The sequence below is a fragment of the Elgaria multicarinata genome, chromosome 1 (genome assembly GCF_023053635.1).
Source record: "Elgaria multicarinata webbii isolate HBS135686 ecotype San Diego chromosome 1, rElgMul1.1.pri, whole genome shotgun sequence".
NCBI classification, from domain to species: domain Eukaryota; kingdom Metazoa; phylum Chordata; class Lepidosauria; order Squamata; family Anguidae; genus Elgaria; species Elgaria multicarinata.
Window position 1 is genome coordinate 47,813,629 of NC_086171.1, and position 16,425 is coordinate 47,830,053.

At 41.2% G+C, this 16,425-nt stretch overlaps 1 protein-coding gene across 1 annotated transcript in view; it reads left to right on the plus strand.

The window, feature by feature from the left end:
* The window catches only part of PLXDC2 (plexin domain containing 2), a 283,339-nt gene that overhangs the window by 206,657 nt on the left and 60,257 nt on the right, over positions 1-16,425 (plus strand). Inside the window, exons 5-6 of the mRNA XM_063127724.1 lie at positions 7,954-8,076; positions 14,804-14,922. Coding sequence (XP_062983794.1) covers positions 7,954-8,076; positions 14,804-14,922 — 242 coding nt within the window. The remainder of the gene's footprint in view (positions 1-7,953; positions 8,077-14,803; positions 14,923-16,425) is intronic.

Here is a 16,425-nt window from a genome sequence, read left to right on the forward strand (position 1 = left end):
TTCACCAATTTTTACATTTAATTTCCTTGACGTTTTATTTCTTCTTATTGAAATATTGGACAGAGGGTGGTTTAGGAGCTACTAGCTCCACTGGAGTTAGCTGAAACCAGAGGACAGTAGGGATCCATCTGATCCTATAAATATCTAACTCTGGCATGCCTCAATCCAGTGGAAGCTGGTGGCTCCAATTTTGGTGGAGCTGTAAATCCAATCTGGGTTTCAGTCAGAACCAGCCAAAACTCTAAAAGATCTATCCAAGATACTGAACCTATTTTGGGGATAGAGTTCCACAGCTTGGATAGCTCCTACAGAGTTCTGGCTGGTTATGACTGAAATGCAGAATGGATTCACAGCCCCACCGAAATCGGAGCCACCGGCATTCACTGCCTCAATCTAAGAAAGTGAGCTGCTTGCTGTTCAAGTGCTGCACTCTCCCTTTAGAGGCTTGGCTATGTGCCTGCTTCACAGCTCAATCATGTGCATAAATGATACCTTCTTGCCTCCGTATTGCTGACCTCTACGAATTCTGATCTAGGAGAGCAAGGATTTAAATCAAGATATAAAATCAGAACAAAGAATATGAGCATCAAAGTGGGGATGTGTGACAAATCACCTGATTCTTGGGTTAACCTGTTTATTATATTAATATGAATGTATTTAATTTTTCAGGATCTGTGATACAGGTAAGAAGGGGTTAACTGTGGGTAGCAGAAGGGAGCTTGTGTGTGATTGGCAGGTTTGGTTCTACCGGGGTGGGGGGTGGGGGGGAGTAAGTGATATCATATGACTTCTTCTGTTTTGAGGTTTGATATGATGTGGAGTTTGGCAAAGCATCATCATAGTTTGTGGGAGGATTTGGCGGGCTAGTGAGGCAGGTTTAGGATATTAATCATCTATGTACAGTAAATAATAACATCTATAGCACTGAAACAATATCTTGTAAATAATAAACTTTTATTTTGTGTTATTGAGTTAAATCTGTGTCCCAGCTTGGTCTTCATTTCTGTTACTGCCTACAGTAGCATTTAATACCCAGCACCCACTTCCCCGAAGTAGTAATTATGGTAACAGTGATAAATTCAACACACTCAGCATTAATTGTAGCAGGGTAGAAAGCCAGCTCTGTCCCCTGTGTACAGATCATTTGGCAATGATGTCCCACTCTTTGGGCTTATTATCCTAGGCATGAAGCGACAATAGGGGAAAGGAGGGGCGGATGTGAAAGTATGCTCAAGAAATTCAATCTTTGCAAATTCTGAAATAAACTGACCCAATTCACACTTCTTGGATTACTGTGTAAATCAGAACATAGATTTTGCAGCTCTCTGGATGTTATGGCATAGTTCTCCTACAAAAAATATATCCAAATGCATTTTAAAATGTATTTAATTACATATTTAAATGAGAATTTTCATGTCGGTTTAAAATCATCATCTCAAATTGATGCATGAACAAAACAAAATAGGCTTATGAGTGAACAAGTGTGAAAGTGACTGTGGCATTACACCCCACAAGTCAATTCCAAATGTATGTCTGCAGTGTGTAAGTCTGTGGTTTTTAGAATGTTGGCCTGAGTGGGCGGAGTTAGAATGTCTTGGGAGGGGGAGGAGTGATATATAAGGGAATGACTGAGGGGATTGTGAGTTCTTGTTCTTGTTCTTGTCCTTTTCAGGGAAAAGCTTTTCAGGGAGACTTGTTAGGTACTCTTAGAGTCTGTAGTGCTCTCTGTATTTATGGTACTTAAGTTCTGGGAAATTTGAGAGTCAGTGTAGTGAGTGGTGTCTTTAGAGTGTGGTGTGCACGTAGTGAAAGTATATTAATCAATACTGATAATAAAGAAAGTTCAAGAGTGATTGTGTGAGAAAAAGGAAAGCGCGAATGTGAGAGTGACAGGATTGTATGGAAGGTTTCAAAAAGGTTTTTAAATGTTGTTATTTGAAACAAAGCTTATGAACTTTTAAAAATAAATTTTGATTATTTGTTTTAAAACTACCACAAAAATCCCATGTGTCTGTTTGGCGTTTATCATCTGAAGTTTACACATTCAGCACCCACTCTGACAATCATTCACCTAAGCAGATATAACTCACAGCGCATTATTACATATATTAAAAATCCATTCTCCATTTTAACCCCCTTTCTCCACATAGTTTGGAGGAAGGTGGGCTTTATCCCTTGCCTCAGGCGTATCAAGCGGTGGTGCTTGGCTTGAGCAGGGAGTAGCCTCGGCCGGGTCTGGTGTTCAGAGCCTGTGTCGTGGCAGTGACCTGGACCCCAAAGTAGAAGCTTTATAGGACAGCTCTTTCTTTATTTGGGAAATGATTGAGTTGCCTTCGGCATAAGCTCCCAGGGTTGTGTAACAGTACATTTAAATATTCATCAAAGTATCAGCCTAAAACAGAGGAACAGCATCATCTGTCCAATAAACCAGGCCAACCCATAAAACAGCAATTAAAACCAACTCTTCAATATCCTGATATGTACAAGCATATGAGCATTTATCTGTCTTATACTAAAAAGACTTCAAAGTGAGTGCTAGGTGAGGTCTTCTGGGGGGAAGATTCCAAATCTGAGGTGCCACAACCATGAAAGCCCTGTCTCTGGTTGCCACACACCTAACCTCATATAATGGTGGGACTTCAAGAAGGGCCTCTGATGAAGATCATATGGTTTGGGCAGGCTTATGTTGTAGAAGTTTGTCATCTGCGACACAAAGTCTCCTTCTTGTTGCCAAGTTCAATCTTTGAGGAGTTGGGAAAAGCAATAGCTGATATGCTCACCATCTGTACATTTAATGAGAAAGTGTAGGTGCTGAGCATAGCAGCATTCAGCCATCCTAACTAGAAGCAGTGGCAGGATCTTGTGGTCTCCAGTTCTGGGGTGCAGTAATCAAGAGATGTGGCTGGTTACAATTTGGAATTATCTAGTTAATAGGGCCAGAACAGAGTCATCCATCCTATGAATCAGTTCCAGCCACTTGGAATTATTTCCTGATGGAAATGAGGAGTAGAGACTTTGTACTTTTTCCGTTTAAATAAGAACTGGAAAGGTGCTAAATTTTTAAGAGCACAGCAAGTGGGAGTGAATATGTTATATCCTGGTATGCTGACTATTGCATTTTCAGTTATAAAACTTCAAGGAAAGCTGTAAGATTTACTGATTTTCAAAGCAATACAGTACCCTTTGAACACTAGGCTGAGCAGATGAGGTGACTTTTTGGATCCCATCTTTTAAAAGGAACTCTTTCCACTTATCGACCTTCTCCTTCATATGCGACTACCACCTCACCAATAAAGCTGCATTGGCTTGCATGCTCAAATGGCCCTGCTGTCTTTGCCCGGTGGAACCCTCTGTCATGCAAAACCATTCATTGTGCCGTCCTGGCTGGCAGGCAGTTTCTTTTCCAGCTAAATAAGCACAGCTCCTTGTATTAGCAGAGCTTTTAACATATGGTTTTGCCATGCACTGTCTCAATCATAAAATAAATAAAAACAAGTCTCTTTTTTGACAGTCTGATTTTTCTGTATCCTCTGGGGTTATGAAGCCTTACCAACTGAATGCTTTAAGTAGATGCAAAACCAGCCTACATTTTAAACAGGCTCAGCTATGCAATCCATGTGTGTCCACCACTCCAAATTCAATGACTGCTAAGACAGGGGTGGGCCAGGTCTACTGGTAGATCTCTCTGCGATTTGTAGTAAACCCAGAAAGGTTTCTGAGTCTCAGTTATTTAAAAACAGCAACTATCAAAAGACTTTTTCACAACCTCCTCCCCTTTTGTAAATTAGGTGGCTGAAAGAAAGATAGTTCTTAGGAGAGCCAGGGTCGATTATTGTGGGAAAGAGCTCAGTGCTAGAACTGAAAACAAATTCCTGGGCTGAGCACCTGTTTAGAGGCATTCTGTCCCTTAATATAATCCTGCCCTATATTGCACGCACACACTATTTCACAAGGTTCTCTAGTAAAACAAAACAAAACTGTTTGCCCACTGCTGCCCTAGAGAACTGGGAGCAAAACAAGCTGAGCTCACAACTTAAGCTTTAATGCACTGGCACAGACGTGTGGAGAAGAAAAACCCCAAACAGTCTTGTACTACCCTCCAAAACCTTAAGAACATACACACACACACACACACATTTATAATGGCATCAGTTTTGTGGATTACTAGAGTCCACTTCAACAGATGCATACAAGTCGGGAGAGGCAGGCTTTGTTAAGCAATGAGTGATGGCCTAAATTGGGGTTGCTAATGATTTGGCTGAGATCCAAAAGCTATTTAAGGTATAACCAACAGCTTGGATTACCCTGTGAGATTTCTTAGGTCCCCCTCCCACTCTCCTGGCTTGAATGACTGCCATGCCATATCACAAACTACTTTTTAAACTCCCCTCAGTTTCAAAACAATTTTACCAAGTGTCATGATGATGGGCTGTTGTTTAATAAACACAGCTCTAAAGCTCTCTTGGCTGTGCAAATCAAGTCAGGCAGTTCTTTGGATCCGGGCCATCAAACATAAAAACTGTGTAAAACCACTGCAGGTGTGCATGTTCTGTGCTGCTTAAATTGCTTTAAATTAAGGTTCATCTGTGCTAAGTGCACTTGTATTAGTAGTTGGCCAAAGCCACATCGAATCAGTTAATACTTAGGGTTAAATTAATATGTTGTCATACTTAGAGTAGACCCACTAAATTGATGGGACTTACATTAGTCATGAATCCAACCTTGAGGAGTTTTGTTTGTTTTTATGAATCTATACTGTTTAAACCACCCTTTAAACAATCTTCCATTTGATTTATTTACTTGAGCAGTTTAGAAGGCAGCGTCTTATATTTCAAGCTGCTGACCTTTTCCGGAAGCACCAAACCACTCCCACAAAGGAAAGATTAAGTAGTTCAGGAAACTGTAGGGTTGGAACATTTTCACTGGGCCTCAATGAATCAACAGAGAGAAAGTACAACCATCTGAAAACTGGGTCATAGACAGCATAAACCTTGCCAAATGTCTATGGAAGCCAATTCAGGAATACGCTTAGTTTACATTTGTGATTTACTCAGGGTATTAGTGGAAATGATAAAATATCCAGTTCAGCAGGAGTCCATTTGAGCTTTGAGTCTGTGACATGCATTGACTTCAGCATGTGTTTCTTTCCAAGCTGTACTGAAGCTTGACTGGAATTGCGGTTGGATTCCAGAAATGCTGCTTGGCTTGCAGTTACCCATCTCTTTTCTCTCCCTTTCTTTTTTCTTCTTTTTGTCTCTTCATCCACAGCACAACATCAATTGAGAAGAGGTGGGGGGTTAATTAAAATTGCTAATACCCTGTTGAATCAATGTCCTAATGAACTTGGTCAGAGCGTTTATCAGATAAGCTTCCATTGTTTTGGATCAGCCTCCACCAATCTGGTGCACTCCAGATGTTTTGAACCACAGCTCCCACAGTTCCTGATGACTGGCTATGCTGGTTGGGAAAACATCTGCACCGGGTTGGGGAAGGCTGCTTTAGTTGAAACTGTGTGTGGCACCATCTAGCCTGAATCAAGATAAAAGGTTTAAATTCCACTACACATGTTCATTAGATATTACAACTGCCAGAATGTTAATGTTAACATCTATAGTGTTTTGTGAATGGTCGCTATAACTTTACATTTATGTTTAAGCTTTCACATAATTGTCAGGTGTTGGTGATCTGGGCAGAGGAGACAAAGCATGCTTGCCTGCCCCCTCCACCTCTCTCCACGCAATTCAGAATGCTGATTTTCCAGTGTCCTGGATTGTGTGTAGACGATATAGGAGGCTGCCCAATTCAGAAAGTTGCTCTCCACATGTAGTGGGCAATGAACATGACAACAGAGGGGGATGGAGTTAGCCCGCTCCCTCTCTGCACGTACTTCTACTCAGACCATAAACACCTGAATAAGGCTGTGGGTTTTGTGTTTGGTTTCCTTCAGATCTCTCTCTCTCTCTCTCTCTCTCTCTCTCTCTCTCTCTCTCTCTCTCTCTCTCTCTCTCTCTCTCTCTCTCTCTCTCTCTCTCTCTCTCTCTCTCACACACACACACACACACACACACAACTCTGTGTGTGTGTGTGTGTGTGTGTGTGTGTGTGTGTATATATATATATATATAGTTGCCAACTTAGATAACACTTCATGCATCGGATGATGCATGTAGTCCATGAAAGCATTATGCCATTGTTACAAAAACTGTGGATTACAACCCAATTAAATCAATTAAAAAGGCATCCGGTTGCAGTTTCAAAAAGAAGGTTTTATTTCCACCATTAGGTACCAAAAATCCCTTGCGCAACGGAGTTCCCTCCCGCAGTTCAAAATGAATGAGAGAGATGACGAACAAAGGCTGACCTTTAGTTTTATACAGAAGGAAAAACATCTTACATCTATGATTGGCTATTAGCCCATATCGTCATCCTTAGTGTCATCGGGCATGCTCAGATAGAGAAAGACCCCGTTGACCTTGCAAAACTCCATTATCACATGATTCCCTTAGCAATGAATCCTGGGGCGTTCCTGCCACGTATTCCATTGTCTTTAACTAATCCCCGTTCACCACTCCCTCCCTGGTTCCCCCCCCCCCCCAGCCATGGAGAAAGGAAAAGGCGTGTGTCTGCACAAGCAAGCACCTGGAAATTTAACCAGTGGCTAGGGCTCGTCTTTTACACCTGAGTAAGCGACCTTACTCAAATAGGTAAATGGGGCTTACCCTTCTAAATCACTTAGAAATCACCCAAGGATGGCATTTTGGGGCAGGGAAATGAGGGATCTTGGAAGAAGGAGGGGAGAGAAGAGATAGGCGAAGGAAATAGTGGGAAATCAGTTATTTTCCACAACACCATAATAATTATGTTGAAGTGCCACAAGATTCTTGATTGGTTTTATCCTAAAGCAAGTGTTGATTGATTGTAGTATGTAAAATCAGTTAACAGAATTTCTACATCGTCTGCTTCGTACAATTCAGCATGTGATTGCATGGGCCAGATGTTTTGCATACACAAAAGTAATAGGGTGCATGTAGTGCATTAGAAAGTTAGTGTAGTACAGCATTAGCCCATAGCTAGACGGGGCTTTATCCCGGGGTGATCCCCATGATTGTCCCTGTGCGTCCACATGACGCACAGGGGATCCCGCCCTCCACTTTGGGCCCACTTTTTCCACGGTCCCAGGCTGAGCCTGAGACTGCTTAATGTGTGGCTGGGCACCATAGGTTGACCCAGCTCCGCACTGCGCCCATCGGAGTAGGGTGGGGGGAGCAGGGAAAGTAATTTAAATTTTAAAAATTACTTACTGTTTGCGCATGAGCGTTTGTGTGCTGCTGCTCCTTTAAGTTAAAAAAATGGTGGGTGTGACGCCTCTCCTGAGGTCGTCGCGCATCGCATGTAAACAGAGGAGGGATCTTGCGATAAACACATCGTGAGATCTTCCCTCCTCTGTCGTGGGCTAACCGGTAGGTCAAGCTAAGGCCTTAGTGTAGTGTAACAGCTTAAGTTGCAATCATTTGTATATGTGTTCAATGGGAGTAAGTCCCATTGAACACATCAGAATTACTTCTGTGTAAACATACATAAGATTACACTGTAGGAGAATGAGCGGCGAACCAAGCTGTCCCTTAATTTGTCTTACATATCATATTTTCAACTGTCTTTATGGCCTTGCCAGCTCCCAAAAGTGGCCTGAAGACAAGCACTGCCCTGAACTATTTCTCTAACAACAGTGACCTCTTCCATTTGTTCGTCTCAGGAATCCATTCTTCTTTCAGCTTTTATGATTTTTCCCCTGTATTCTTTTGCAGTTCTTTGATTCGTTATTAAAACCTGGTGATGAGATTAATTTTCCTTCACTAATTCTTTGAAGCTCTGGCAGCACCTAATTAACTCTGGTGTATATTAACTTTTCAACTGTGGCTGACATGATTTTGCTATTTTGTTTCTTTATTATAGGCTTTATATATACAGGAGAAGTTGTGCATCGAATGCTAACGGCTACCCAGTATATCGCACCCCTGATGGCCAACTTTGACCCGAGTGTGTCAAGAAATTCAACTGTCAGATACTTTGACAATGGTAGGTATTAGTCATTTTGCCAGACTATCTTTCAGCTGTTCTCCCCCCTCCCTTTGTAAGAAAATATACACTGAATACTGTTTGTAATATTTAGCTCTTAAAAGTTTGATAAAACTAGCTACCCATTAATTTCAGTCAAAGACCACGGTTAAAAGTTTTTTTGGTAGAGTCTGTTGGCAAACTTTACCCACTCTTATACTCCATCCAGGCTGTAAAAGTCCTACATTGTACTTACATCTTATATCTCCATTAACATTGTCAGTTGAAAAAAAGGCAAATCTTGAGTCTTCTGAAAGTGTATGACCCCTTTGGTACCATCCATTCAGTAAGTAGCCATTAATGAAATTTGAGCAACTTAATATGCTTTGTGTCATATTTCACACAGAGACAGAACATGTCTGAAGTTAATTTACCTCATAAAGAGGTTGTGCAGAGTGCCACTATATAATAATCTAATAAATCTCAGTTTACCGACAGCTCTCAAAGGTCAAATACCTGACAGGCAATTAAGTGATATAAAGCAAAATTAGATGCTGTAGTTGGAGCTATTCTATGGCCTGGTTCAGATGTATATAACTTGGCTTATTAAGCCAAGATAAGCACAAGTCAATTTTGCTCATGCACCATCCTCACATCCATCCTTTCCTTTGCCTTTCTCAGTGTACAGAAAACAACACTTCATGTATTAATTAACCATAGTTTCCTGTTATGTCCAAACTAAGAAACGATTGGGTGGAATCCAATGGGATGCTAACACCTCCACTCTTATGCTTATACCTCCACCTTACACCCTTATGCCCTACCAATTCCTATCCGCAAGCAGGACCCACTTGTGGAAGGAAGATTTGGCACTTCTGGGATAACCAGCTATGAAGGGAAATGCTCATTTTGGGAATGAGGGCTCACATAAGGGAGCTCTGTTGAATTGTCCCTATCAAGAAATGAGTGTTTCCTGTGGGAAGCACTAAATCTCTGTTGTGCAAGTGATGGGTCCCACTTATGCAACGGAATCTGCAGGGCCCACTGCTCGTGCAACATAAGCAGTGGGGCACACGAGAATAGGCAGAGGCATAAGTGCCCAATTGGATTCTGCCCATGGCTATCAGGATTGGAACAAACTCTTAAGCCAGCTTCGAACCATGAAATGTTGAATTGAAACACGCCAAGAAGGGAGGAGAAAAGAGAAAGTGTGAGGAGTATGCAGGCACATAGCTTGAAATTATCTCAGTGTAATAAGTTATTGTTGGTGTTGTCAGAGGAGAATGAATTGCAGAAAAGTAACCATAGTAACAATCACATCATTAACAGCAGCCATTCACAAAACAGTTGTTGCTAATAAAACATCCTGACATTGAGTAAGCCATGTAATGTGATTAAAACAAAACTCTATCCTGATTCAGTTCACAAGAGATACAATTTAACATCTTGTAACTCAGTGATCCCAGGACGATCCTGAGGACCGCAGGCAGTGTGGGCACCTGTCCCGGCTTCTTCTTTCCTCCCTGTGAGTAGCGGGGGTCAGCAGAGGGAAGGAGCCGGGCTGGGGGGAGTCCAGGGACATCAAGGGGGAGTGGGGTTGGGGCTTTGGGGGGTATTTTTTTACTTACTTTTTTGCTTGAGTGCAAGTGGTGTAGTGGTTAAAATGTTGGACTGGGAGTCAGGAGATCCGGGTTCTAGTCCCCACTTGGCTATGGAAGCCCACTGGGTGACTTTGGGCTAGTCACAACCACTCAGCCCAACCTACCTCAAAGGGTTGTTGTTGTTGCGGGGATAAAATGGAGGAGGGTTATGTACACCACCTTGGGTTCCTTGGAAGAAAAAAGGCAGGATATAACTGCAATTATAAATAAATAAATAAATTAAATGTTGTTTGGAATAGACCAAATGAAAGTGGCAGAGCAGGGCTGTAGAACTGACTAGGTTTTCAGAGATTATTAGAACAAAGAGACTTCCCTCCAACTTTCATAAAAGTGAAGAAATATGTAGCAACCATTACTTCCCATCCACTATTGATTGTGTGGTTTCTCTTCAGGTGCTGGTAGACCTCAAACTAAGGTATAGCACATCTGGCAAGCTGTTCTTGATGTTTTCTGACCTAAATCTTGTTCTCTAAGGTTTGAGGTGGGAGAAGGAAGATCATTTAAGATATATATAGATATATGTATGTATGTATATTATATATATATATATATATATATATATATATATCTTCCTGAGAAATTATCAAATCTGCTACATAATTTTGTAGACCTGTATATACACATATAGTATTTGCATAACAAACATAGAAATAAACAAACATTTGAGGAACAAAATAAATTTTGATATGGAAGAATTGCTTTTAAAATAAAATAGAAAGCAACCCAAACAGTATTCAGAAAGTAAATTACAAACATGTCTGTCTGATTCACACCATTCAGTAATACCCTGTACAGTGGAATAATTTATGCAGTGAGATCTTGAAAGTTCCACTTGAAAATACCATAATGAGCATGCTTCAGCTTCCCCAACCCCCATAAAAAGCTCATTTCCTCTAATGTCCTAGTGAGAAACAAACATAAATTTAAGAAAGTAAGAGGAACCACGCTGGATCAGACCAAGAGTCCATCTAGTCCTGCATTCTGTTCACACCATGGCCTTTTGACCAGGAAGCCACAAGCAAGACATAAGTGAAGTAGCACCCCACTACCCATGTTCCCCAGCAAATGATGTACATAGACTTACTTCCTCTGTTACTGGACGTAGCCCTTAGCTATCAGGAATAGTTTCAATATATTGTTCTTAAACTGTACCTTGATGTTTCAAGATTTCCTCAAAGATGTAGTTGAATCATACCACCCCACTTGAGATGTCTTTTGGTCACTCTTAACAAGGAAAATTATTGTGGAGATATGAGAGAGTGTGTGGATAGATAGATAGATAGATAGATAGATAGATAGATAGATAGATAGATAGATAGATAGATCCCTTTAAATACAGCCTTGAAAACGAAAGACATCTTCAGCCTGAAAGAAATTTTAATGTGTTTACTGAAGAAGACATTTGTGTACAGGACAGTATCAAGATTTGCACTACTTTTGTATGTCATGCTAGTTTCCTGGGAGCACATTTGTAAGATAGTAAGCTTGCACAACCTGCAATTTACCACAATGCAGCCTTGTAGCTATGCAGGCTAGAGCAACAGAGACTTGAAAAACTTGCTGATGCTACATCATAGGACTGCAGAAATGGGGATGGGGAAGCATCAAACCCATGGCAGGCCACAATGCCTAGCTTGGTAGCTCACAGACGGTGTAGGCTTGTAGGTCATAGGGATTTAACAAGACAACTCTCATAAATATAGAGGGACCGTTGTAACTAAAATGCTGTTGTAATATTAATATTAATATGGGCACCATTGGTAAATTCATAGGGATTCTATTTAGCCAGGGCACTCAATATTTACTGCTAACACACTATATTATTTTATATCTCTCACTCTGAAAGCTTGCAGTAGATAGAAAAGTGAATGTTATGCATAATAAATGAGAAGAATGAAATGGAATGCTTTAAATATAAACTTTTCTGTGTCAGCATTTCTGTAAACAGCCTTAAGTTATATAGCCAGTGAACTAAATGATACAATGTAATACTCTTAAAGCAAGCAATCAGCTAGTGGTACATGTCAAATTTATATGTCTCATTAGATAGTGGCTGGGTTCATACAACATGCTAACCCATGAGTGTGGGTTGAATGGTGGGTTATTCTATTGTCTTAACGCAACATGTTTTCCACAGGGTGGCTTGATAACCATACAGTATGGCTTGTTAACCACCCTGAACAACCCAACAACAAACCATGGCTTCTCAAGATGGCTTGTTCGAGAAAGATAAGCCACAGTGCATCATTAACAAGCCACCCCATGGAAAACACATGGCTGTGTTCAGACAACATGATAATCCACAGTTCAACAACAACAACAACAACAATTATTATTATTAGTAGTAGTAGTAGTAGTAGTAGTAGTATCCCGCCTTTTGCCCAATGCTGGGCCTCAAGGCGGCCTTACAAAGTTTAAAATATACATGGGGGGGGGAGGGAAACAAAACCATAAACAATTAAAAAATAAACAACAAAATTATAAGACATTAACATAGATGGAGGGCTGGATTATTCTCCAAAGGCCTGCTTGAACAAAAAAGTTTTAGCCTGCTTCCGAAAGCCCATCAAGGAGGGAGCCAGCCTAGCTTCCCCGGGAAGAGAGTTCCAGAGCACCGGAGCAGCCACCGAGAAGGCCCTCTCCCATGTTCCCACCAAGCGTGCCTGTGAAGAAGGTGGGACTGAAAGAAGGGCTTCTCCAGAAGATCTCAAAGCATGGGCAGGCTCATAAGGGAGAATACGTTCTTTCAAATAACAACTCACACTCAGCCACTGGGTTACCATGTTGTGTGAACCTAGTCAGTGATTACCCTTGCAAATAACTTTGGATTTTGAGCAGCCTTTCCCAACTTTGAGTCCCCAGAGGTTGCTGGATTACAAATCCCAACATCATCAGTTAGTGTGACCAACAATCAAGGATGATCATAGTAGTAGTCCAACCACAGTTGAGAAAGGCTGGTTTAGAGGGAGGGGCTGTAGCTCAGTAGCAGAGCACCTGCTTTGCATGCAGAAGGTCCCAGACTCAAACCCTGGCATCCCCAGGTAGGAGAGAAAAAACTGCCTGAAACCCTGGGGAGCCACTGCCAGTCAGTGTCGACAATACTGGGCTAGATGGACCCATGGGCTGACAAAGTATAAGACAGCTCCCTATGTTCCTAGCATTGCAATCTCCTATCGTCCCTGTCCACATTTTTTCCCCTTGTATCACTCATTCAGTAGAGCCACTGTTTTAAACATTCAATGCTGAACCGTTGTGGGCTCCATGGTTGGAAAAATTCCTAGACACCAGCTGAAACCTTTTTGGAGCCAGTGTCAACTTTTTAAGGTACTAACAGAGGTAGAGCAAAATGAAAACAGATTGTTAGATGCCAGCCAAAATATTCTACATAGTTGGGCGTGTACTAGCTGAAGGTACTTTGCCCAACCTCTTGAGTATAATTTTTGTATTATTATTTATACATCACCTTTTGGCCAATACTCTCAGAATGTATTTTACTTTTGAAAAGAGTGGCTTACAATCTAGGATGCAAAAGGAAGAAGGAACAAGGAGGGAAGAAGAAAATGAGAAGAGCCAAATTGCAGTTGGTTCCAGCCCAGCTGAGAGGGCCTTAGATACAGCCAAGCAGAATGGCTGCAATTTTAAGAAGCATTCATAGTAGAGGAGCAAAATGGCATTTGCTCCCAGCTGAGCCACTGGAGGGGCTTTGCTGTCTCACTTCTCGCTCTGAAACATCCAGAAGATAGGGTCATTGATGAAACCAGTTTTGTACCTGGTATTTATATTGCCTGTGGAATAATTTTCTAATTTACTTTGAGGAGCATTTTCTTGACCAAATGGCAGTTTTCCCCAACCTGGTGCCAATGGCCATGATGGAGATTGTAGTCCAACACATTGGGGCGGGTGGGGGGAGGCCCAGTGTGCTGCCATACAGCATTAGTTGCAGTTCTAACAGAAAGAATGTATTCATGCAGCATATAATTTAGTTATGAAATTTGCTGCTGCAAGCTATGGGAATGACCATTGGCTTGAATGGCTTTAAAAGGAGTTAGACAAATTCATAAAGGATACGTCTATCAGTTGCTATTAACTGCGATGAGTGAATGGAACCTAAAATTTAGAGCAGTAACATTCAAGCATTGTTGCTTCAGGGAAGCTGTGCTCTTCCTCGAAGCATCTGACTGGTCACTGCTAGAAATAGGATGTCTGACTAGATGGACTCTTAGTCTGATCCACAATTGCTCCTATGTAATAGATTGTTGTGACCTGTGCCATAACCATTGCTTGCTATTTGATGAAAAATGTACCCTATGCACTTTTTTCTCCATATAAACATCTCTAAAAATGGGGTGTGTCTTCGAATTGCGGGTGTGTCTTAAGGTTTTTTTTTCTGTTGGTGGTACTGAAATTAGTGTGCGTCTTACAATCGATGGCGTCTTACAATCGAAGAAATACGGTATATCTTAGAGGTAATTTGAGTTAAATGGCTAATGGGCTTAATAATCAGCTGTTATGTACAATGGTCGAGCTCCATAGAGAATGTGTGCATAATTTGTCCATGTGCACGTTCTCCATGAAGTATGGTGAATGTGCACCATAGCTGGTCATTATGCACATTGGCCTTTCAACTCAAATTATACTTAATATATACACAGCTAACATGTCTTTTCTACAGAAAATTGTGCTTCAGGGACCTCTAAAACAATCACTGTTACGTCAGGAATCATAAAATAACTACTATGCATGCTAGGAGTTGTACGCCTTTTTTCTGTCTAAACCTGGGCCTAATCTACACCAAGCAGGATATTGCACTATGAAAGTGATATAAAAGTGGTATATGGTGTTTGTCAATGGGCCCCAAATGTTGTCAGTGCACTTCAGTACCACTATAAAGCAGTAGTGTGGCTCCTGCCTTTTATATACCGCTTTCATACCACTTTCATAGTGCAACATCCTGCTTGGTGTAGATTAGGCTATGGATTGCACCCTAAGATATTCCTACAAGTTTAATTGTTATTGTATTAGAGTTTATTAGTGGTGACTGTATTTATTGCAATATTTTCCTTTCCTCCATACTTTGGACTTGACAGGTACTGCACTGGTCGTGCAGTGGGATCATGTACATCTACAAGATAATTACAATCTGGGAAGTTTCACATTTCAGGCGACTCTTCTCAACGACGGCCGTATCATTTTTGGCTATAAAGAGGTGAGTTTGAGCTGACAATTACTTAGTTTTACATTTACAAACAAATAAAAATACTAATGCTCAATATGCTAAAATGCCAACCCTCTGACATCTGAATGCAAAAGACTTTCTCTGTGCCAAGATTCATTGCATGGATGCTGCTGTTAAGAAAGTGAAGTACTTGACCTGTCATTAAGAGATAGCTGTGAGGTACAGTGGGAGAAGAGAGATCTCTTATGCAGGAGTTTGGAACTTCAGGACCTTGGGCCAAATCTGGCCCTCGAGTGGCAATTTAACCCTCAGGGGTTTCCCAAATGCCCATGCCCTTTCCCTGCCTCCACCCTCTTTTCCCTGACCACCAATTATCTGCCAATTTTTTATAGTTTCCTGCCTTTTGTGGAGTTTTTTCCCTATTCAGAAAGGTTGAAATGCCTCTCCTAAGGCTTAGTTACTGGCAGTAAGAGATTGAAGCTCAAACATGCTAGGGTGACCCTATGGAAAAGAGGGCAGAGCTCCTGTATCTTTAACAGTTGTGTTAAAGTTTGAATTTCAACAGCTGTCACTTGTATGAATGCAGCACCTGGTGAAATTCCCCCTTCATCGCAACAGTTAAAGCTGCACGAGCCCAGCACTCTTTTGTATCTGGTCAAGAGGGCAGGGCTCCTGCAGCTTTAACTTGCGATGAACAGGGAATTTCACCAGGTGCTGCATGCATACAAATGACAGCTGCTAAAGATACAGGAGCCCTGTCCTCCTTTCCATATGGTCACCCTAAAATATGCTGATATTTTAACCTCACCCATTTTGCTTTTATCTCACCCCTCTTGCTTTTGTCCTGACCCACAACTGGAATGTGGCCCCCAAGAGCTTCTCCAGAATTGAATTTGGCTGAAAAAGATTCCTTACTTCTGCTCTTACGTATATTGGGCATAAACCATTTAGAACATTACAGGTCAAAAGCACCAACCTGAATTGTGCAGTACACACCTGTTTACCACCTGGACTGGCCCTCTCTCTGTAATTTGTGTCCCATCAGACATGTTGCTGATTTCATGATAGAAAATGTAGAAAAGAGCAGGCTGTTAAATGTAAATAGCTGTGCATGCGGAGGGGGGAGGGGTTATGTGGCAATAGAACATCAGAGAAATATTCATGAAAAATATTCATAGCAGCTTCTCCTAGTAGCAGGGTATTAGATAAACTAGAAATTTATTTTCATGGAAGAAGGTGCTAGACCTTTTTTGCCCCTCTTCTGATATTTTACTGCTCACATGAGTGGAGCAGTAAATTAATTAATTTAATTTATGCATACCAGCCAGCTCTAATAGCATCTCAACTGGTGCTGAGAAAACATGGTGTTTGGAAATGTTTCTATCACTGCTACATGCATTAAAATACCTCTTTTATATAGCTTATAAATATTAACAGGAAAACGAATAATTTTCCCTGTCAGCTTGTCCATTGCCTGTCATCAAAAGTTGCTGTAGTTCCCTTTGTACTAACTTAATGATTTTCTTGTCAGCC